Here is a 22,898-nt window from a genome sequence, read left to right on the forward strand (position 1 = left end):
CCAATTTTCAACAAAATTTTCGAAATTTTACTTAATACATTTTCTTGTAGATTTCGGGCTGCAGAAATCATATCCGTTTTCATTTCTTCGATATCTGTAATGGTTTTTCCAGAATCGTTTTTGAAATATACAAAATATGCAAAATACCGCCAATGTGCGACCAATTTTCAACGAAATTTTCGAAATTTTACTAAATACATTTTTTTGTTGATTTCGGGTCGCAGAAGTCATATCCGTGTTCATTTCTTCGATAACTCCAATGGTTTTCCCAGAATCGTCCTTTGAAATATTCAAAAATGTGCTAAATAACACCAACTTCCCACCAATTTAAAACAAAATTTTCGAAATTTCACTTAATACATTTTCTTGTAGATTTCGGGCCGCAGAAGTCATATCCGTTTTCATTTCTTCTATAACTCCAATGGTTTTCCCAGAATCGTCCTTTGAAATATTCAAAAATATGCAAAATAACACCAATTTCCCACCAATTTTCAACAAAATTTTCGAAATTTCACTTAATACATTTTCTTGTAGATTTCGGGCCGCAGAAGTCATATCCGTTTTCATTTCTTCGATAACTCCAATGGTTTTTCAAGAATCGTCCGTTGAAATATATAAAAATATGAAAAATACCATCAATTTTCGACCAATTTTCAACAAAATTTTCAAAATTTCACCAAATACATTTTCTTGTAGATTTCGAGACGCAGAAGTCATATCCGCTTTCATTTCTTCGATATCTCCAATGGTTTTTCCAAATTCGTCCTTTGAAATATTCAAAAATATGCAAAATAACACCAATTTTCCACCAATTTTCAACAAAATTTTCGAAATTTTACTTAATACATTTTCTTGTAGATTTCGGGCCGCAGAAATCATATCCGCTTTCATTTCTTCGGTAACTCCAATGGTTTTCCCAGAATCGTCCTTTGAAATATTCAAAAATATGCAAAAAGAGAAAAAAGTATTTTAGGGCGGGGAGTAACTGTGATTCTTCGGTGGGAGTAACTATGACTTTTCCGTGGGAGTGACTATGACTCTCGGGTGAGAGTAATTATGACGAAAAAGGACGAAAGAGGACGAAAGAGGACGAAAGAAGACGACAAAGGACGACTAAGGACGAAATAGGACGAAATGGACGAAAAAGGGCGAAGAAGGTCGAAAGAGGACTTAAAAGGACGACAAAGGACGAAAAAGGACGAAAAGGACGAAAAAGGACGACAAGGGCAAAACGGACGAAAAAGGACCCAAAAGGTCGAAAGAGTACGAACAAGGACGAAAAAGGATGATAACGACGAAAAAGGACGAACAGGACGAAAAAAGGTGGAAAAGAGACGAAGGAGGACGAAATAGGACGAAACAGGACGAAAAGGACGAAAGAGAACGAAAAAGAATAACGACGAAAAAGGGCGAAAAGGACGAAAAAGGACAAAAAAGGACGAAAAAAGAACAAAAATGAAGAAAAGGTCAAAAAGAGTAAAAAGAATTTTGGGGGGAGTAACTATGATTCTTCGGTGGGAGTAACTATGATTTTCCGGCGGGAGGAACTATGACTCTCCGGTGGGAGTAACTATGACTCTCCGATGGGAGTAACTATGACTCTCCGGTGGGAGAAACTATGACTCCCCGGTGGGAGAAACTATGACTCCCCGGTGGGAGTAACAATGATTCTCCGGTGGGAGTAACTATGACTTTCCGGTGGGAGTAACTATGACGAAAAAGGACGAAAGAGAACGACAAAGGACGACAGAGGACGAAATAGGACGAAATGGACGAAAAAAAACGAAGAAGGTGGAAAGAGGACGTAAAAGGACGCCAAAGGACGAAAAAGGACGACAAAGACGTAAAAGGACGAAAAGGGCAAAAATGACGAAAAAGGACGCAAAAACAGGATTCTGGAAAAATCATTGTAGTTATCGAAGAAATGAAAACGGATATGACTTCTGCGGCCCGAAATTTACAAGAAAATGTATTAAGTAAAATTTCGAAAATTTTGTTGAAAATTGGTGGCAAATTAGTGTTATTTTGCATATTTTTGAACATTTCAAAGAACGATTTTGGGAAAACCATTGGAGTTATCGAAGAAATGAAAACGGATATGACTTCTGCGGCCCCAAATCTACAAGAAAATGTATTAAGTAAAATTTCGAAAATTTTGTTAAAAATTGGTGGGAAATTGGTGTTATTTAGCATATTTTTGAATATTTCAAAGGGCGATTCTGGGAAAACCATTGGAGTTATCGAAGAAATGAAAACGGATATGGCTTCTGCGGCCCGAAATCTACAAGAATATGTATTAAGTGAAATTTCCAAAATTTTGTTGAAAATTGGTGGGAAATTGGTGTTATTTTGCATATTTTTGAACATTTTAAAGGACGACTTTGGGAAAACCATTGGAGTTATCGAAGAAATGAAAACGGATATGACTTCTGCGGCCCCAAATCTACAAGAAAATGTATTAAGTGAAATTTCGAAAATTTTGTTGAAAATTGGTGTTATTTTGCAAATTTTTGAATATTTCAAAGCGCCATTCTGGAAAAACCATTGGAGTTATCGAAGAAATGAAAGCGGATATGACTTCTGCGACCCGAAAACTACAAGAAAATGTATTAAGTGAAATTTCCAAAATTTTGTTGAAATTGGTGGGAAATTGGTGTTATTTTGCATATTTTTGAACATTTCAAAGAACGATTTTGGGAAAACCATTGGAGTTATCGAAGAAATGAAAACGGATATGACTTCTGCGGCCCCAAATCTACAAGAAAATGTATTAAGTAAAATTTCGAAAATTTTGTTAAAAATTGGTGGGAAATTGGTGTTATTTAGCATATTTTTGAATATTTCAAAGGGCGATTCTGGGAAAACCATTGGAGTTATCGAAGAAATGAAAACGGATATGGCTTCTGCGGCCCGAAATCTACAAGAATATGTATTAAGTGAAATTTCCAAAATTTTGTTGAAAATTGGTGGGAAATTGGTGTTATTTTGCATATTTTTGAACATTTTGAGGACGACTTTGGGAAAACCATTGGAGTTATCGAAGAAATGAAAACGGATATGACTTCTGCGGCCCCAAATCTACAAGAAAATGTATTAAGTGAAATTTCGAAAATTTTGTTGAAAATTGGTGTTATTTTGCAAATTTTTGAATATTTCAAAGCGCCATTCTGGAAAAACCATTGGAGTTATCGAAGAAATGAAAGCGGATATGACTTCTGCGACCCGAAAACCACAAGAAAATGTATTAAGCGAAATTTCGAAAATTTTGTTGAAAATTGGTTGGAAGTTGGTGTTTTTTTGCATATTTTTGAATATTTCAAAGGACGATTCTGGAAAACCATTGGAGTTATCGAAGAAATGAAAGCGGATATGACTTCTGCGGTCCGAAATCTACAAAAAAATACATTCAGTGAAATTTCGAAAATCTTGTTGAAAATTGGTGGTATTTTGCAAATTTTTGTATATTTCAGAGGACGATTCTGGAAAAATCATTGGAGTTATCGAAGAAATGAAAGCAGATATGACTTCTGCGGCCCGAAATCTACAAGAAAATACATTTAGTGAAATTTCGAAAATTTTTTTGAAAATTGGTCGAAAATTGGTGATATTTTGCATATTTTTGTGTATATTTCAGAGGACGATTCTAGAAAAGCGATTGTAGATATGGAATAAATCAAAGCGGATATGACTTCTGCCGCTCGAAATCTACAAGAAAATACATTTAGTGAAATTTCGAAAATTTTGTTGAAGATTGATCGAAAATTGGTGGTATTTTTCATATTTTTGTATATTTCAAAGGACGATTCTGGAAAAACCATTGGAGTTATCGAAGAAATGAAAGCGGATATGACTTCTGCGGCCCGAAATTTTCAAGAAAATATATCTAGTGAAATTTTTGAAATTTCTATAGCTTCTAAAATAAGAAATAATCGTATAATAGAGCAACAAAAAAAAAATAAAATAAAATATGGGTCGTGGTAGTCCCACGGCCTCATCCGTTCTAACCTGCGTTCGGCTTTTCGCGCGCTTGGGTACGAATAAGGAGACTGTGGCATACTTTTTGTAATGTACTATTGTAATCGAGTCCTTCGGCCTACCCTCTACTTTTACGTTTTTTCGAACTTTCATGACCCCTAGAGTACAAAGAAATAGGTCTCTCGAATCCGTCTGTCTGTCTGTCAGTCTGTCTGTGTGTCTGTCTGCCGTCCCAGATTTTTATTAGACAGTAATCTCCGAAAGTACTGGGCCGATTGTTGTCAAATTTTGTAGTTATATTAGACATATTATTTTATAAAATAGCAAGCTCTTGTATTTGTTTTATTGAATACAAATTCTCAAAATAATTTTTTTTTTATTTTTCAAAGAAGCGGAATTTGTGGCACTGCACTTCGCAAGTCCTGTCGAAATACCTTTGACGATAAATGGCACTTAGGTATATCTTGTTATACAAATAGTTTATATTATTAATTCAGTTAAAACTACTACAACACAGTTAAATGTTGTTGACGTATTCAGATGTGTTTCCCTTTAAACTAAAACTAATGACGTTTACAGAATTTCATTATTTCTATCAGTTTGCAAGATATGAGGTTGAAGAATTTTCTCTGGGACACCTGTATATTTTGACATTTTATGTAAATCTCTTGTTGTGATGGTTATGTAAAATAAACAACACTATGCATGTATGCATGTCGAGTGTGATATATTTTCAGAGAATTGATGACAAGTCCAGACTTGTTTTAACTATAATGGCGCAACGTGACGGGGTTGCAGCCACAATAAGAAAAAAATCCGCTTTTAGTCCAACCGGGACGGGCAAAAACGGTTTTCGTTTTTGAAATATGTGTAAAATATTTAACTAATGATAACTTTTACAAACATCACAAATCATACTATACTAAATTAAACTTTATGAAAAATAAACGAATCTTTCGTTTAATAAACGTTTATTCAACCAGGCCGGGCTGCCTGCGACGCGGTGATGTGGTCTCTTTCGCAAAGACGCTTTTCGTCTTTGACGGGAATTGAATTTGTTGTTTGGTCCTGATGATGGGCAAGTGGAAAGAAAATGCATGACAACATGCGATTGTGTGCGCTTTTTCCCATAAATTGCGTTTAAATTCCATTAATCGTTTTATGATTTATATATTTGAACATTTTTGCGAGTTATCTGTTCGAAATGCGTTTAGCACGCATTTTACCAAAATTCATTCGAATTTAAACCCTGCTGAGCTTGCTGTATCTGCAATATCATAAATTACTGTTATCGGTGCGCTATACAGGTGTGATATTGCATCTGCCTCATAAACATTTCCCATTGACTGGCCACTACCCGCAGAATTTTATTTTTATCCCTTCAAATTATTCGTACTGTATAAATAAAGTATGAACAGAGGTATCGTACTAACAAAGTCGATTTTTTGTGGATTAGCTATTACTGTTTGTTTATTTTCCGGGAAACGGTTTGTTTTGCAAGGAATAATCGAGGGCGAAGCAAATGAATGTAAAATAGAGTTAAGAGAAAATTAGTTGTATCGTTTAATTTAGTATTTTTTGCCTTAATTTGTAAATTTGTATTTACACATGTCTCTACTCTCTTTCAAATAAACATGCGGATACTAATTGCGAACGCCGACGGCGAAGAATTTTATCCGTGGGAATCCATACAGGCACACCAACTTCAACTATATTGTTTATAGAGGTATTTACAACATCAATTAGATACGTGGGATGTGTTGATGAAAATTACCATCCTCTGGCAATCATATTTAAAAAGCAAATTTTACGGAATATTTTTTTGTTTTAATCATCAGCACGACCATAATCAATTTCACTGTATTACGCAATATTTTTTATTCATGCAGTATTGGTCGAGTAATTAAACTTTCCGCATAAACAAAAACAATTAAAACATCAAATATTTTTTACATTCATGTATTTTTTATTTCCCCATAACGCACCATTTTAATTAGAAATAGCCAATAACTAGTTTCGACCAAAGGGTGATTTTATACCACTTGAATTGAAATACATCCCATTTTAATCCATCAGCAAAAGCAAAATAAAAACATATATGCACCACACACATACATAAGTTATTCTACCTGCTTTTACTGACATCTTCGCTCCCCGGTTATTACATAATAATGTATACATAAAGTACATATATACATAAAAGCCTTCATACTGGGAAGCTGATGGTTCGCGAATGGACGGGATAACAGAGCAAATTTTACACATCAAATATTTAACTTAGGTATTCTTTGAAAAGAATAAATTTCATCGAATATCGTACAGTTTTATTATTAAAAGGCAGAAGAGGAATTGTGTATAGTCTCTAAGGAGAACGAGACAGTTTCGTGGCTATACCTGTAGTAGTTTCACCAAATCGAATCCTTATTTACGGTATTTACAGCATTACAACATCCGGTGGAAAAAATGGATCAGGATCAGTTGACTGAAAAGAAAATAAAAACAAATCCGTTCTATATAATCATAAAAAATACATCATCGATTAATTTTCTTTAACATCGTATTAATTCAGGCTTCGGACGTCGGGTTTTAGTTGAATTTCAAACATCAGTTGGGTTTCTAGCCTGGGTTAAACCTCGGATCTTCAATTTCGAGCCTCCGTCGGATCCGAACGGGCTGCGTATGTACAATATTGGTCGGGGCGGGCTGGACTGAGCAAAACGACATAGTGTGCACATCTAGAATTTTTAGAACTATTATTTGCTGCATTGAGACTAACACCCACACGTTATTATTCCCAAGATGCCGAAATTTGTAATAAACTGTCGGTGTCGGGGTTGTAAAAACGTGTTGCTGTGTGTGCACCCCTATCTAAAAATGTAGTTTAGTAAAACAATTTTGTAAGTAACTGCATCACCTAGTTTAATTTAAAAGATTTGACACGTACACGATACATATATAATAAAATTTTTATCTTCTAAAATAGTGATCTACCGCACAAGAAGTACTCGACTCTCTGAAACTCCGAACAATATTGTTTTATTAGATGTGGATTGGGGTAGTTCTGAACAGCTTAAATTGTTTGAAAATAACACGGAAACATCGTTTTGAGTTAATATAGGGTGACGCAGCCCGACATTAATAAATAATATTTAAACATAATTAATATTATTTATGATATTGAAATATATTATACTTCAACCGAAAACCGTTTTCCTAGAAACACGAAGTTATTAAAAACAAATTAATTTAGATTTCGGTCTGATGGCAGCAACATCGGAGCTCCAGTTTGGCTAAAAAGTAGGGTTCTTTTCGCGAATTTCTAATTTATTGTTAATACATATTAGTGAAAATGTGTGAAAAAGACCGAAAACGGGGTAAGCACGACTTCAGTTTTAATTTATCGCGTTATGTGATTCGTTTACTCGATAACGTTTAAATTTTGGGGAAATTTTCAAACCGATTGATTCAGTTGGTTGGTGAACGCTATAAATTTTCACAATATAATTAAATAATTGTTAAATATAATTACTATTATTTACAATGTTTAAATATGATAAGCTAGTCATCCGGCTAATTGAATTTTTAGCTTCGAGGAGCGTTAAGTGGTTCCACCGATGTCTATTTCGTTGCACCTTGGGGCGAGCGGATCGCACCTTTCCTTTTAAGGAAACATTTTTTCCACAAATACCTTATTTAAAATTAAATTCATTAAAAGCCGCCGCTTTCGCTACCTGCCGATCCCTTCCCGAACTCCAATCTGTAGTTTTCCGTTCCGCGAAATAAATTCCGTTTAGAGCGCAAGGGAGCCGCAGGACGAACTTCTCCCGTTCCTGCTCTCGACGCGTTTAAACTGGTGGCACCGATTCGCGTGCCGAAGCTTACGTTGACACCTCCTCGAATGTGATGCACAAGGGTCAGATTTCAGACAGTGCAAAAAGTGGAAAACGTGTAATTAACTTCGTTACCATTGCTGATATTGTTTTTCAACCGTACGAATTTCGCTGTAATTTGTTTTGGACGCATTTTATTTGTTGTTGTTTGTTCTCGCTAATTGTGTCTAGTGGTAGCTCCGTAAGTAGAAGCTTGTAATGTGCTCATCATATTGTTCCGACGGTAATCGTTCTGGCTTGTTGCTCATCGTATTAAGTTTGAGATTATAGGAGTTCGCTAAGTTGCTTAGGATTGTTAAGGTTAAGATTGTAGTTCTCTCCTCCGTCGCAGTTAACCGTTACCGAATCGCCCGAGTCTGATCCACCTGTATAATTGTGGAATAAATTCGTAACCGGACTTTTAGAAGAATTAGCTTCTACTTGGGATGTCGTAGGTGCCTGGATAGTCTCTGACAAAACTGGACTGATGGACTTAATTCATCGGTAACCGGCACGTAAATTTCTGTCCGGCGACGTTAAGTCCACTCGTCGACACCGACCCCTTTTTTTCGTTATATCGTTCTCTCCACTAACTGCTCGTTGGCCCCACCCAAAACGAGGTCCCAAATTTGCAAGCCCCAACTTCGGGAAATTCAAGCTCTGAACCGCCCAGGTCAGAGTCCCGTCGGTACAGAACGATTTGCGTTCGAATCATCGACCTATTGGGTTATGTTCGACCGATAGCTGTACCAGACAAGATCGTACTCTATCTTTGAAAGTGTTGTTAAGCTTACCATGTTCGATTTTCCGAACTCGACTGAAGTTTACAGGACAAACTTTGTTTTAACATTTCAGCAAACTAGTATCCAATGTTTGGACTACAAAAACTCTATGGGAGTTTAATATCGGTGTAAAAAAATTTTCTGGGAATATTTGCATAACAAAAAAAGCCTTATGTCTGTTATTACAGTAATGAGAATTAAAGCCAACATGTAATATGTGGAACGGATTTCCTCTGAGACTCTGAGTTTCACTGTGGCTACTTGAGTTTGACTGCGACTCTTACAACCAGTCCTCTGTTAGGTAACTAATCTTTGTGACTGACTGTTCCCATGCTCTGTATACCTTTGCGGCGTATTCGAGAGCCGTTCTGAATATGATTCATTATTTGCGTGCCATAGAATTTCGATTCATTCATAAACTCTGTTAGCTTTTGATGTACAAGTGTAATTTCAGCCGACTTTAATTATGTCGTGCATCGGACGAATGGCTACTTTTATGTTTTTTCGATGCTTCATGTCCCCTAGACTACGTTGTGTCGATTTTTAGTAGACACAAAATCTCTGAAACTTCTGGACCGATTGTTGTCAAAGCTTGTATGTATATTGGAAATGTTTTTTAGTTTTTATAAAATGACATATTTCTGTACTTGTTGTTGTTTATAAATTCGAACATTAATAATTTTGATCCACTATTCTGAAGCGACAAACTCGTTCAAATCAAACTAATTTCTACGTGACATTCTTTCGATGCATAAAGAATAAACATAAACACTTCAGGTTGTTATTATTGCTGGGAGGCCACTTTTACTTATTGAGCGGAAGCTAAAGAAGTGTAGTAATCGAGTCCATCGGGCGACTTGGTATTTTCAAATATTTTCGACCTTTCCTGACCCACAGACCGGGTCGTAGCTCCTCGCCTAGACAAGTTATAATTAACCAAATTTGAATTACACTATCGAAAAGTATTAGTAGTATTACACTGTGAAAATTGAAACTAGTTTTGTTACAATATAATTGTTAATTATGAAGTCTGAAATAAAAAAATTGTTATTCCTTTTGCGGCTTATTTTAAAATTACTTAAGTACACTTGGGGGTCGTTGGTATGGATATATCGCCGCCTCCGCGTCTATCAAGGTGGTTTTCAACAATTCTAGGGCGCTGTTCGTGCTTGTCATATTTTATTTGAACGTATGTACGCATAATGTGGCCGATTTGGTTAAACGCGGCTGTGGCTGGTTTGTAGTTTCATCGGCTTTTCATATTTTAAAACCCTACCTAGCAATTACGTTGGTGTGCGTGAGCAAATTAGCACGGTTATCACAAATTTAATTATGTTATATATAGCAATACATGATCACCGAGTAAGTTGACAACGCGCTGCACAATTAATTTAGTGAAAATGGTCCAAAACGTAATGCATCGTTCGATATATTAGAAGCTGACACTTGAACTCAATTAAGATCTATGTTGACTAACTGCAATATGTTACACCTACACCGGTTATTGTGGACAAGTTAGTCAGTTAATTTCAAATTTCGCAAATTAATGGTGATATAGATGAGCAAGTAATATCATCTGCAACGTTGCAATGCTCAAAGCGGTTAGCCAAATCGAATTTTTTGGCAGGATGAACTATTCTTTGGCAGTAGCAAAAAATCAATCTAATGCGGACTCGCACTTGCTCGGTCGCGTTCGATACTCTATGATCGCATTTCAAAATGTGTCACTTTTAAGACGTTTATGCCGTTTGAAAAAATGGCCAAAGATTAATTTAAAATTCAACGGAGTTGTTTACGACAGTGTTTCACGCGTGTGCCGAGCGGTCGATGCACGTTTGGTTCATTTTTTAAATTTTATGTGTATTAAATAAATTATTAGGGGGCAAAGAATGCCTTTCAACAGAAAAATGTATTTTTTACGTTCCTCGTCATGTCCTAAGTTATAGGTACCACGTAAATTGTGTGCTTGAAAAGTTGACTATATGATGGGTTTGTCGTTAGCTTCTGCAACGGAAAGAGTTTACTGGAAGAGAGTAAAGGCTAACCCATCTCCATGTGTTATTGCGAGTTTACGAGTATTGACAGAGGGACGGATAATGACAAGTATCGTTGTCCGATCGGAATAGATTTCATGTTTAGCTTTGTGTGCGTTATTGTTTGTGTGGATGAAAGTTACTAGCGTTTGTAATTAATTTCGTAGTAAATTAAAAATGTTGCGGCTACATCGCGTTCTTTCCGGTCGCATTTTGTCACTTTATTTTTAAAAGGTCGTAAGTTCAACTGGAGTGTGCTCGAATCGTCATATGTAACGATCCTGTAAATGATTTCAGTCTTATTAACTTTTTTGTTGTTCAACTTGCTGGCGCCCCTTATTTGAGCTACATAAATATTTTGAAGTAGGTTTTCCGATTTGCGTGTGTGGCAGTTCTTTTGAGAAGGAAAAGCTCAATAAATTTGATTCCAATAGTGAACAGAAATCAGGATTGGAATTACGCCAATTGGTAGGTCAGTGGATCGGATGTTTAAAGAGTGTCGGTTTTGTTTCATTATATTCGATTGTAGCCGTCCAACGAAGTGACGTGTATTCAAGTACTTTTTTGTGTTCAGTCAAGTTCATTGTCATTGTCTTTAATTTATTTACGTTTATTGATTCATTTTTCTTACGCTTAATCGTGTTTTTATGTGTATGTCTGTCTGGAATTTATGCTTGCTGCATCGTATAAAGCGTAATAATAAAAAACGACTTACCTTTTTCACCGACGAACTTTTTGTCAACAAGAAACTGACACAAACTGTTTAACTGTTTATTGTTGTTGTCACATCGTCGCACATGACGACTGAGTTTTTGTTGTTTTAGCTACATTCGTTTTCTCATCGGTTGTTTTTTCTTTAAGAAATTTATTTGCATATTTCGACAAAATGTTATTGCCGAGTTTAGAATAAACGCTGGAAGGTTTGAAACATGTTGTTTGTTAGAAATACGTTTTAAAATTAACATTGTGCACTGTGAAGATGTTGTAACGTCGGGTGGCTGAGTTTTGACGTCATTGTGCCTATAATGAGACATAATATGTAAATTACAAAGTACTGTTGTGTTAATGCAAGTAAGATATAATGGCAGCGTGGTATAAGTATAAAAGTATGTAATTATTATGACAGCGGAATGAGCAGAGAGCAGGCATTCCCTGGTGTGTTACACCCTCTTGAAGAGCTTTTGCTAGTTCATTATGTAGCCACCAAAATTATGAAACATATTTGTCGTGTTGAAATATTTTCCGGAAACTTTTATATTAAAAAGAACATTATATACTAAATGGAAAAGTGAAATTGTTCGTTTTATGATAGACGTGATTTTATGGTTTTCGTTTTATTTGAGAACGAATTAGAAGATATAATCCGTACTGAAAGGTTTTTGAAACAATAAAGGCTTTTAATGAAACGACAAATTAAATACCCGTTTTTGCCGGTGTATGAATTTGTATGATACGAAGTGTTGGAAGTGTGTCATATTAATTGTGAAGTTAGTCCGCGTAACAAGTAACTAAAAGTCACTTACCTGTTTATGAACTTTTCATTATCACACTAGTTGTTAAAGAGACTGTTTTCGGGAAGAAGGTAAAGAAGGGGATAAATAAATGACACAAAATAATCACAAATCATCAAGTAACTGTCTTTATTTCAATTCCATTTTCTACTATATAATAATCTAGGTTTGTTTTTGTTTTGTATATTAATATTTGGCGTGTTGAAGCACGCATATCATTTCATGCGTAGCAGCCAGTGATAGAAAATATTTTACAGAAGTTAATAACAAAGGTATCAAGGGTGCAAAGTGCCATTTGATCTAGCTAATCTTTACAATAATCACTCTAGGGCTTTGCACCCCGATTCCTAAATAAATAAAAGGAAATATTTTGATTTTGTCCCTTCATACCTATGTGCTGAAGTAAAACAACATAAACCCTTTCGGTTATACAAACCTAAATATTCTATTATTATTTAAGATTTGCTTTCCTCTAATAACGTCATTTTCAGAACATTATTTGCTAAAGTCGTTTTAAAAATAATCTTTGGCCCATTTTGATGCGTTATCCGCGTAAAATAAATAACAATATCGATGTTTCTTTTTCATGTATAATAATACTAATATTTTTATAAAACAAATCAACAAAAAAGTCCAACAAATTATTTAATAAAAATAAACATCTCTAGAGATAACACTACCCGGTGCGATTTGAACTTAACTTATTATTGACAGTTATCTGGTAACATTTCACGATTAGGAAAAAAGCACGTCCTTATGCAGCTAACGTGACCTTAGGGAACACGACTTTATACTTTAGAACAATTAAAGTAAACATGCATGTCGAAAATGCGAAAGATACAACAAACATGTCAAAATTAGAGTCAAGTTTGATATGTTCTTATGTGTTTTCGAGACAATGGAACGACTAGTGCGCGTTAGCTGAAAACAAACCAGAACCTAGAAGGCGGAGGAAGACGCACAATACTTTCTCTGTCGTTTGACCGGTACGTATTCGGGACTATCACAGAGTATGATATTTAGCGAGATTCGAAGTGGTTCGTGCCCAGTCGGTTGCGAAAAGTTGATTTGAAGTACCATTATCTATGGATAGTTCCATCGGCCGTCTAGGTCCGGTTTTTTTTTTAAAAAAGGTTGACGACTCTCTCGGATTTTTTAAAAATCAGCGTTTCGAGACGCTGCTTAATTGACTGACCCTAAATCGCAACTTGGCGCGGCGTTTGACCGAAGAGTCGCCAGCCGAAGGACGTGCGAGTTTCATATACAGTTGCACAAGTGCCGGGGTTTAACAACCACACGAGTTGCGGGGCAATGGGCAAGTGCTGGGCACTGGGCGAGTGGTTCCTTTACACTTAGACACTAATACAGCCGTTAAATATGAGGTGCTCCTACATTTTAGCGTGCAAGTTATATACTGTCATTAACGAACATATAGCTATTTATAATTATATATAAATGCTAAATAATACTCGTCGTTCTATGTTCTACGTTTAATCTGCGTTATACTTGTTAAATCTTGTATCAAAACTTTCCTCCATTCACATTATATTTTATATAAAACGTCGGATTTTGCGATATCACGTTAGGCTATGTGTATTGGTATCGCGCTCGCGCTCTTTTTTTTAACGTTGGGATATAGTATATACGTAATACTTAAGCACGGTGACGAGTGCCAGCTCGCGTAGCGCGGAGTGCTGAGCCCGACTTAGTACTTTCTAATCCTACTGACATCACATGTCTGCATGGTTGCGATAACTCTCTGTATGTACATTAATATACAGTATGTATATGTTGGGCAGCTTTTGACGTCGTCAACCTGCCTCTAAGCTACCGCTACTACTTCTACACCGTGGTGCTCGCGCTCGTTGTGTACAATTGCAGCTGCCGTCACTCCGTGTCATTCTCGATTAAATAACTACCTACTGACCTATCTAACTATCTATCTAACTATTTAGTTATTTATCTACCTATCTCTTAAGATAACTTACCTAGCTTACTTGTGTTTGTACAGGTCAAACTGAAAACAAAAGCCTCCCGGCAATTCTTTACAAATATAAACTCTTATAATCTAAACATGTTCAACATGTATGATAACACTACTGCAAGAGTAAATATCAACTAAGGTGGAAATTTACTGTAAATGATTGTTCGGTAAGGAAGCGGGCAATAGACGGCGATGGGAGTGGAGAGCCGATTCGAAGGACTGAAGAGCTGACGGTTGACGGTGGACCAGAGCGTGTAGGTTTGACGCTGCCTTTGGTTGCGCAAGTACCCGCTTACAGCCTCGAAGGTGCGCATTACCATCACACTAAGAGGCTGGGGGAGAGCCAGTCCTCTTCCGCCAACTGCCAAACAGACGTCACATCAGCGGGACACACACGGTCTTGCCGCCTGACTTCGGCCACGGACACGCACTCATGCAAAAACCAGAAACCAGTGAATCTAACGGGGCGGGAGTGTGAGTTAGGCGCTAGCCTAGGCGGCAGCCGACAGTGCAGGGTCGCAGCTCCACATCCTCTCACCATTCATTCCAACCATACCACCTAAGCCATCAGTCACTAAGTCTGCAGCCTTAGTCCTCCTCAGCTCTAATCAAAATGGATGGACATTTGGACTCCAAGTTCGATTCTGTGTGACTAAGTTGAAATTTGGCACGAACAATTGCAAATTCGCGATTAACTACGGTACGATATCTTAAATTGTATTAAAATATCACTATGTCGAGTTGGTGGCAATTGTGTGTGTTTCATTGAGCCTGAAAGAAAGAAAACGCTATTTAGAATACGCGCCAACAGGGCGACGCGACGCGGCCGCCGGCATTTCAACAGCTGTCGGCCGACACGTCCATCAAATGTATTTATGTAGATAAGTACCAAGTATCAAGCATACTACGACATCAATTCGGTACCGAGCCTCATGCTCGGACTCGGACCGGCGATCACGCTCACGCTTCTAAACCGATAAAATCACAAGTATCAGGTACTTAAGGACAAACACACTCAACATCTGAGGGACTAAAGGCGGCATGTGGCAAGTGGTACGTGAACGATGCAATACACTTATAATGCCGAAACCACCGCGTGACAAGCTCTAACAACTCTTGTGCAAAATATCCAAAGCATCCTTCCACCACCACTAACGTCAAACAAATTTAGGTACGACCTTCGAATAACACCTTGAAGAGAGTAGAGCAAAGGCTTCTACTAACAGTAGGTCTTAAGATCAGTTCTGCTACACGGTCGGAGGACACTTTGGATTTGATAGTGATTAAGCATTTCAAGGGATAGACCTACTGGAGCATGCTCCTCTACCACACTCGCCCCTTCTCGCACTCACTTCATGCCATGCACATCATTTAAAAGTACCATGCTTAGACGATATTTACTTGGTACTGTTGAATGGGAAACACCAATCCAGGCTGCTGTAGAGCGGCGCTTGGAGCTGCCATTTGCTGAGCAGGGAGTTGTGGTTGCCCTGGAATGCCTTGCCAAGTAGTGGGAACTTGCATTCCCATCCTGTCGAAGTCACTGCGGTTACCCTTTCGAACTAATCTTTGAGCCCGAAATAGACTTACCCTACGTATGACTGCTGATATCCTGCAAATTGCCCGTAGGTGTAACCTTGCATACCCTGCAAGAATTGCCCCTGCATCTGCGCTGCAGCTGCTGTGGGGAAGCTCTGCGGGTACCAATAGCCTAGTTGTTGCCCATAAGCCCCGTATGGGTACTGAGTGCTAGTAAGAGCCTGGAACAAACCAACTTGTAGCGCGCTCTTCTGAACGTCTTCCGAGAGCGCTACCTGGCTGGCCGCTGGGGCATTGTTCGGATCTCCAGACTCTTTGCCCCATGAGCATTTAACCGTTTGACCGCCAATTTCGGAGTTGTGGACTCCGACGATAGCGTGAGTGGCGGACTCCTTTGTTGAGAAACTGAAATAAAATGAACGGGTTTTTCAGTGATTATCACGCGGATGCGCGCCGAAAAGTGTGATGTCATGTCGACGAACGCGCGTTACGATTTCATTCCACTCACCGTATAAATGCATAGCCCTTCTCTTTAAATACGCGAATTTCTTGGATTATCCCATAAGGAAGAAATGTCTTCTGTAGTAAATCTTCACACAAGCCGTTCGTAATGCCGCCGCAATAGACTGTGCAATTGGTAGCACTGCTTTGGTTGTAAATCTCATCAAACGACATCGGTTTTGAATTTGCTGGAAAACGAATCACCTTTAAAATTACGGTTTACAAAATTCCTTATAAATCGTGTTATTTAAGGAACGAGGCATCTTTCTCTGTAGAAGGAGTCACTAGAGCAGCGAATTATATTCGTTCTTCGCAACACTGAAAGGAGGACTACGATAATAATTTTGATGAAACTTTTTGAAACTATTACTTTCAAAAATAAAAGAAAAAATATTCAAACAGATTCAGAGGGGATCGTTTTGTTCGAATCGAGTTTAATGTTACTATGTTAGTGTGGTCATAGGAAACGTTCCGGTCTGCCCATTAAAAAAATAAAGAGGTGCGTTAATCGAAACGAGCGATAGGGGTCGCATTAAGTTACCAATTCTAAATCACGGCCGACTTTATCCAACTTTATATATTTACAGTGGCCGAAGAGAGGAGTGCCTATTGCATCAAATGACCTTATAAACGATATCTGTAAGTTATTGTGGAGCATTAACAGTCTAGGAGGACAGTTTGAAATAAATAAGATCGACCTGGTACATCTCTCTTTAACGACTATTTTGCAGTGCGATTACGATTTCAAATGAACATTTAGTCGCGTGTTGGTTTGTCGTGACACCGACGAAGGCCCAGACACGCACATGCTGCGGGTGCCCACTGCGGACGCCGACCAACAACGACACTGCTTCCTTCCTTGCCGCGGACGGTGACAACGCTTTTTATCGATAGTCGTCGATAATCGATACATTCGCACGAATAAAGCGACACACTTTGCCAACATAAACTGGAAATAGAGCAGCCTACCCCACGTAGCCATATCGACCAAAAAGAGGCAGTTGTGCATCAATTACTTCCGCGGTCTATGGCAATCTGTCCTTCAGTCCCCCTGTGACCGCAACACCTATAGTTTTATTGCGGTAACGTCGCATAGCTCCCTAAAATGCATCGTAGGTCATCGATGGATGCGATACACGTGTTGACCCAATATGACGTCATCGCTGTCAAAATGACGCTGCAAAAACTAGTAGATGACGTGGTAAATTATTCAAATCAGACGAGGATCAACAGTGTGCTGAAACTATGAATTCAGAATTCAGTTCGATGGCCTTGCCCAACGACGAAGATTACGTGGGCGTCAGGGTAAAAAGTAGAGATTTAAGGGTAGGTAGACGGTAGTTGACTAGTTGTTTCACGTATAGGCATTCACGATCGGCATCGGAACGAACGGCCATTTAGCGCCGGTAATCAAATCTGGAGCGCGTTATAGGTACAGTATCGTGACTATAAATAATATTTACTTGACAGCTCGTTTTGTACTCCAACTTCCCTAGAATACCAATTGTGCATAATTTAGTGTATCGCATTGTGACTCAGCCTTGGAAAAAGTAAGAAGATCCGCGTAAGAGGGATTCTGGACTTTGGTCTTACGCGTTGCATGTCTGGTTAGTTACACAGGGCGTTATCATTTCGAACAAATCAATAACCTTGTGTAAAATAAATAGGTATCTGCTGGTCATCCGTTCCGTTCGCCTACTTAAATAGGGGGAAAACAGGGCAATAGGTAGGATCAATGAGGAAGTCGAGCAAGAAAAAATTGAGAGTGTGGGTCAAAGACAAAATGCAGAGAAAAAGAGGGCAGAAGGCCGGAACGATTCATGTGTAGATTATAGGGTTGAAGATGCGCGTGGAAGAAGTAAAGTTGGGTTAACGCAATATTCAGAATCGACGGCGAGTGATTAGTTCGCGGTTGAAGTTTCGTTCCGATTTAAATGAATACGTAGATGTAATTTGTGAACAAGATGAGGAGAAAGAAACTGAACGGAAGGCCGTCCCGTTTTGTGCAAGTTAGATGGGAAAAGTTGTGAAATGATTTGAACGGGTCAAACAAAAACAGGTTGGCGCTGAATGTCCGGTTTGGCGTCTTCTTAATCTGCTGTCACCTGTGGGAGCGACGGGCTATTGGGAAGTCTGGATGCCATTAACTCAGTTTGACAGTAAGTGACAACTTGTCGGTGTGGAGATTATGCGCCTGATAGGGGAGAAAGAGGAGGCGGTCAAGATGCGGAATTCGGGTTCCCTGAGGAGAGAGAGTGCGGCAGTCGGAAGTTTGGCCGGTGACCCAATCAAGAAACGATTCTGGAACCGTCAGGAGTTATATACCTGCGGGGGGCGAAAGCGCGACCGCTCTTCCATTACATATTCACATATGCGGTCGAAAGAATAAAGAAACTTCTGATTTGATGTATGGTATATAGGGTTATAAGTAAAATAGCTCGACGGTTTTACTTTAAAATCAAACTTAGTGTTTTATTTTACTTGCGCGCTGTTTATCCCCGCCTTATAAAAATACATTCCAAGGAAACAAACTTTAATGTTTTTTACCATTTGAATACAAATAAGTCCCCTTTCTCGCTCCAAGTATTATTACATTCTAAATAAATATTGTTACGCGACAAAATAACACCCAACACGTCGAGTAAAACAAAAGCCCTTCCGCTATAATTGAGGCTCCAAATACGCTCCTTACTTCTGGAGTTGCGCATACGGTATCATACCGAATTAGTTTTTGTTTATTTTACCAAATTACCAAACGCGCAAGCGGTAATTTCGGGAGCCATCAAACCCAAACAAAGAAAATATGGACGATATTGTCCTTGTTAAAATATGGAAATGGAACGACGCTAACACACCTAAGCCCGGCTATATATCCGAATGCGCATTCAATTTGACAATTCGAAACACAAATATCCGATGCACTCTTGCTTATCTGCCATCGTCTTTTACTACCCTCCCGAAATGACAGGGAATGCTTCCAGGCTTTTACCACGTTGCAGATTTCGCACTTCCTATTTATTTTTATTAGCTTCTACAAAAATTCAAAATTCCATTTCACAAGAGAAATAACCTTCATTCTGAGATTTATTACTAGTAAACCATTGCCCCTTCTCCAAGGACGCCGGATTAATTTTGACGTTTTTGGAGACTGAAGTGATATATGTACACCCTAGCGGATGTGATAGGCGTACCCTCAAATAAATGGCAACATGTCTTCCAACTTCCGATATTTCTGTTTCTCATTGACTCGGGAGGATGTCTACTTGCTCATTCTGTGAACGAAACACCGTCGCGTTGCTCAATTACGGCAAATATGAAACGAATTATAACGAACCTTAAAAAACTGAAATGATTAATTCCTTTTCCGCTATAAAGCAGACTAAGCCCTTGTGCACCTGGAATAGTCGGCAATAAATCTGTAGCTCTATCATAGAATTCTGTATTCAGATTTATTCATTAAAGTATTACAACGATATTCCTGAAATACCTATATATATTTCTTTTTCAATGCGCGCATTATGATTAAAATATTGCTTTATTTGTATTTCGTACCATTAATTGTCGCTGATACAGCACTGGACAGATGCGCTTAGGAAAATCAATGATTATTTTTGTATGCGTGACTAGTGACTCACTTCTTGTTCAAAATAAACGTTGAAAACGAATGTTGGCCATTTTCATTCCGGATAAGAAACCGGAAAATTATACATATTGAAATTTTCAGGCATATTCTTTTAATTTCTATGCAAATGATAATTTGGGTCTGACGTACATGTGCCGAGTTCCAGGTCTAAAACTGTTGATTTATAACACCTACAGCGAAAAAAACTCGCGTTATTTTTTGGACGATTACCAAAGTTTTACATTACAAAAATTCTGAAGGCATTTTTTGTGGGGGAAGTTAATGTAACTGTCACGTGCTAAAGTAGCGAAACTGTAGCAATTTACATAAAATACTTTCCTTATTTTTCGAGTATCAATATTTTGTCGAACGGAAACTTACTAAACAACGGTTTGAAATAAAGCTAGCAACTTCTCGTGGGAATGAATGTGTTCATTTTTACTTTGTAATCTTGTAGTATTGTAGTCGAGTCCGTCGGCCGACTATCTACTTTTACGTTTTCTCGATCTTTCATGACTCCTAGAGTACGAAGCGATAGGTCTACCGTTTTCGTCTGTCTGTCTGTTTATCTGTCTGTCCGTCTGTCTGCCGTCCCCGGATTTTTATTAGACAGATAATCTCCGAAAGTACTGGACCGATTGTTGCGAAATTTTGTATTTATATTTGGAATATCATGTAGATTGTAAAACGGTAACCCAAATTTGGATAATCATCCCCACAAATAATGTGATGACGTCACTTCAAAATTGTACATAGTAAATGGGTTTTAAACTGTATGAAGTAACATAGTCCTACATATGTAGTTTATGACTCCGTGTTGAGTTTTTACCCGAAACGTCCAGATTTTTCGAAAAAAATCAAAATTATAAAACAACATTTTGCAATTTAATTTTGAATCTGCAAAACCGAATGCTTTGGAATTTTGCAGATGCATGGTAAATAGGTAAACAAAATATATGTCCCCCCCCCAAATTAATGACGTCATCTCCAAATTTTTCCTAATAAATTCTACACAAAATGTGCAAAATATGATGTTCATTGTACTTCAGAAGCGAGGGACGTCAACAATTTGAAGTACACGTAAAGTTTTTTAAATCTCTAACAGACAGGAAGACAGACAGTTTGACGGAAATAGAAAATCCGCATTTCTGTTTTCAACAAGCCATGAAATGTCAATACCTTATTTCCCACAGCTATGCCTCTGCCAGCAAAATACTACTGGCTACGAAATTTTCGAAGCTCTGTGTCAATTTTTATTATATGAACTATTTATTTAGTAACATGGGTAAAGCACAGCTGTTTAAATAACGCTGTGTATAAAAATTATAAAATTCATGTTTAAAATATAGAATAAAATTTATATTTTATGTTTACAGAGGCAGTATCAAAAATGTTTGTATTTGATGGAAATGTATATTCAGACTAACTAAAAATAAATATTCGGATTTTTTTTAACTTTGTTTTAATCGTAAATTTTTAGTTTAAGAAATTTTCGCATTCAAATATGATCAGACCCAAAAATTTGTTTTCATTTTTCGAAAATAATAACGAATATTAGAAGATATTCGATGAACTATAAAAAATTGCGATGACACAACTAATGAAAATCCAACAATGTAAATTATTGTATTTACCGTTTGACCCAGAAAAAAATTGATTTTATAGGACTGCGTCAGCGAAAGTAAGCACCGCTGAGTCAGCTTAATTCGCACGTTATTTCAATGTCACCAGCGTCACTTTTCTTCATCGACCAATTCGAATCGAGGTCAGACGCACGCGCCAAATTTGAATTGTATGAATGTAGACATTTTACTTAGCAAATGTATTTATGTTTTTAACTTTTTGATGGGTGTAATGATATTAATAACATACCTTCTGATTTGGGTGCCGGGGGTTTTCTTGTTGCCCAGTTGGTGCGAATGCTGCGGCTTCCCAACCACTGTCCGTTCATAGCGTTGATGGCGCTTTCGGCTTCCTGTAACCAAAAAACAAGCATTCGTCCATATTAAAGCACGTTAAAAAAAGATTCGAAACAGTGGCTGTATTGTTTTAGCAAATAAGCAAATCTAGAAAGATAAACAAAACGGAAATGTAATGACAACACGGCTGACTTTGAAGGACTGTAGAATTTTTCGGTAGATAAAACACGTATTTTTAATAAAAGCACCGTTAAAAAGATAATGAGAGCGAGCGGGGCAAAAAAAACGCAATAAGGGCAATAATAATTATCTAAGTGTTTGTAATCTCTTTAGGTTGATCGAGTGGCAACTGGGCGCGAGGCGTCGAGCGCCAGTTGGTGGAGTTATTAAAGCGAGGCGCTGAAAGATATAGAGACGGACCAGCCTCCATGGAACGGTAAAACAAAAATATTTATACAATTCTGGCGAAACACCGACCAATTCTTTCGACAAAAAAATCGGCCGGTTTTGTCCAGTCGTATTTTCGAAATGGCGTTCCAGATTTATAAACTCAAATTTTGCTAAACACGAAAGGGATAAAACGTTTATCCTCGGAAGAGGAAGAAGTTTTTGGGGTTAGCAGGGGACAAGATTTCCTAACAAGTATTTGTGTAGGGAGTTTCAAAGGAGCAAGAATTTTGTTGTTTTAAGCAGCCGTGCGAGTCCTCTTTCCGTTTTTGTATGTTTCCGATGGGTCCATTTTTTATTATAGAAATGTCATTTAATCTAGATAAAAGCGGCTATAAGCGCAAATGAAACGTCCGAAGGAACGACGTTCGCAAATAGGTAGCGCGATTTAATTCTATCTGGAACACCATACTTGTTGCAAAACCGTACCGTTGCGGCTTGGAGAAATGTTCTCAGATTACACGCTTCCGATAAAGGTGGGGGAGTTATGACATTGCTGCTCCCCCGGCAATTTCTTCAACTGTTCCACGGCAATCAGCCAAATAAGACGGTTGCCGAGTGAACATGTGTTTAGATATTCCCTTGCCATACGCACATGTCATTGACAACGAATCAACAATTTCCCTTTCGGATGATCAGACAATTCCCTCTTGCCATTATGCCACAACTGCTGCACTTAGCCAGAGCTGGATGAACACACTTATTCGGGTTACGAC

The 22,898-nt window shown here is 37.9% G+C and overlaps 2 protein-coding genes across 6 annotated transcripts in view; both read right to left on the reverse strand.

The window, feature by feature from the left end:
• LOC135141623 (uncharacterized) overlaps positions 1 to 11,572 on the reverse strand; it is an 85,184-nt gene extending 73,612 nt beyond the window's left edge. Inside the window, exon 1 of the mRNA XM_064072891.1 lies at positions 11,375 to 11,572. The gene's annotated coding sequence lies outside the window, so the exon portion shown is untranslated. The remainder of the gene's footprint in view (positions 1 to 11,374) is intronic.
• A 703-nt stretch (positions 11,573 to 12,275) lies between these two features.
• Positions 12,276 to 22,898, reverse strand: part of LOC135141582 (cytotoxic granule associated RNA binding protein TIA1) — a 217,030-nt gene continuing 206,407 nt past the window's right edge. For 2 of the 5 annotated variants that reach the window (XM_064072815.1, XM_064072818.1), the window contains 5 exons: positions 21,689 to 21,791; positions 16,202 to 16,382; positions 15,745 to 16,098; positions 15,556 to 15,685; positions 12,276 to 14,515 (listed from right to left, as the gene is read on the reverse strand). In XM_064072815.1, coding sequence (XP_063928885.1) covers positions 14,474 to 14,515; positions 15,556 to 15,685; positions 15,745 to 16,098; positions 16,202 to 16,382; positions 21,689 to 21,791 — 810 coding nt within the window. In that variant the 3' untranslated portion in view covers positions 12,276 to 14,473. Of the gene's footprint in view, positions 14,926 to 15,555; positions 15,686 to 15,744; positions 16,099 to 16,201; positions 16,383 to 21,688; positions 21,792 to 22,898 lie in introns of all 5 variants that reach the window. The other 3 variants (XR_010282400.1, XM_064072817.1, XM_064072816.1) reach the window with 3 other exon arrangements.

This window comes from Zophobas morio, unplaced genomic scaffold (assembly GCF_036711695.1).
Source record: "Zophobas morio isolate AGI-343-1 ecotype UQ-CSIRO unplaced genomic scaffold, CSIRO_AGI_Zmor_V1 ptg000044l, whole genome shotgun sequence".
Taxonomy (NCBI): Eukaryota; Metazoa; Arthropoda; class Insecta; order Coleoptera; family Tenebrionidae; genus Zophobas; species Zophobas morio.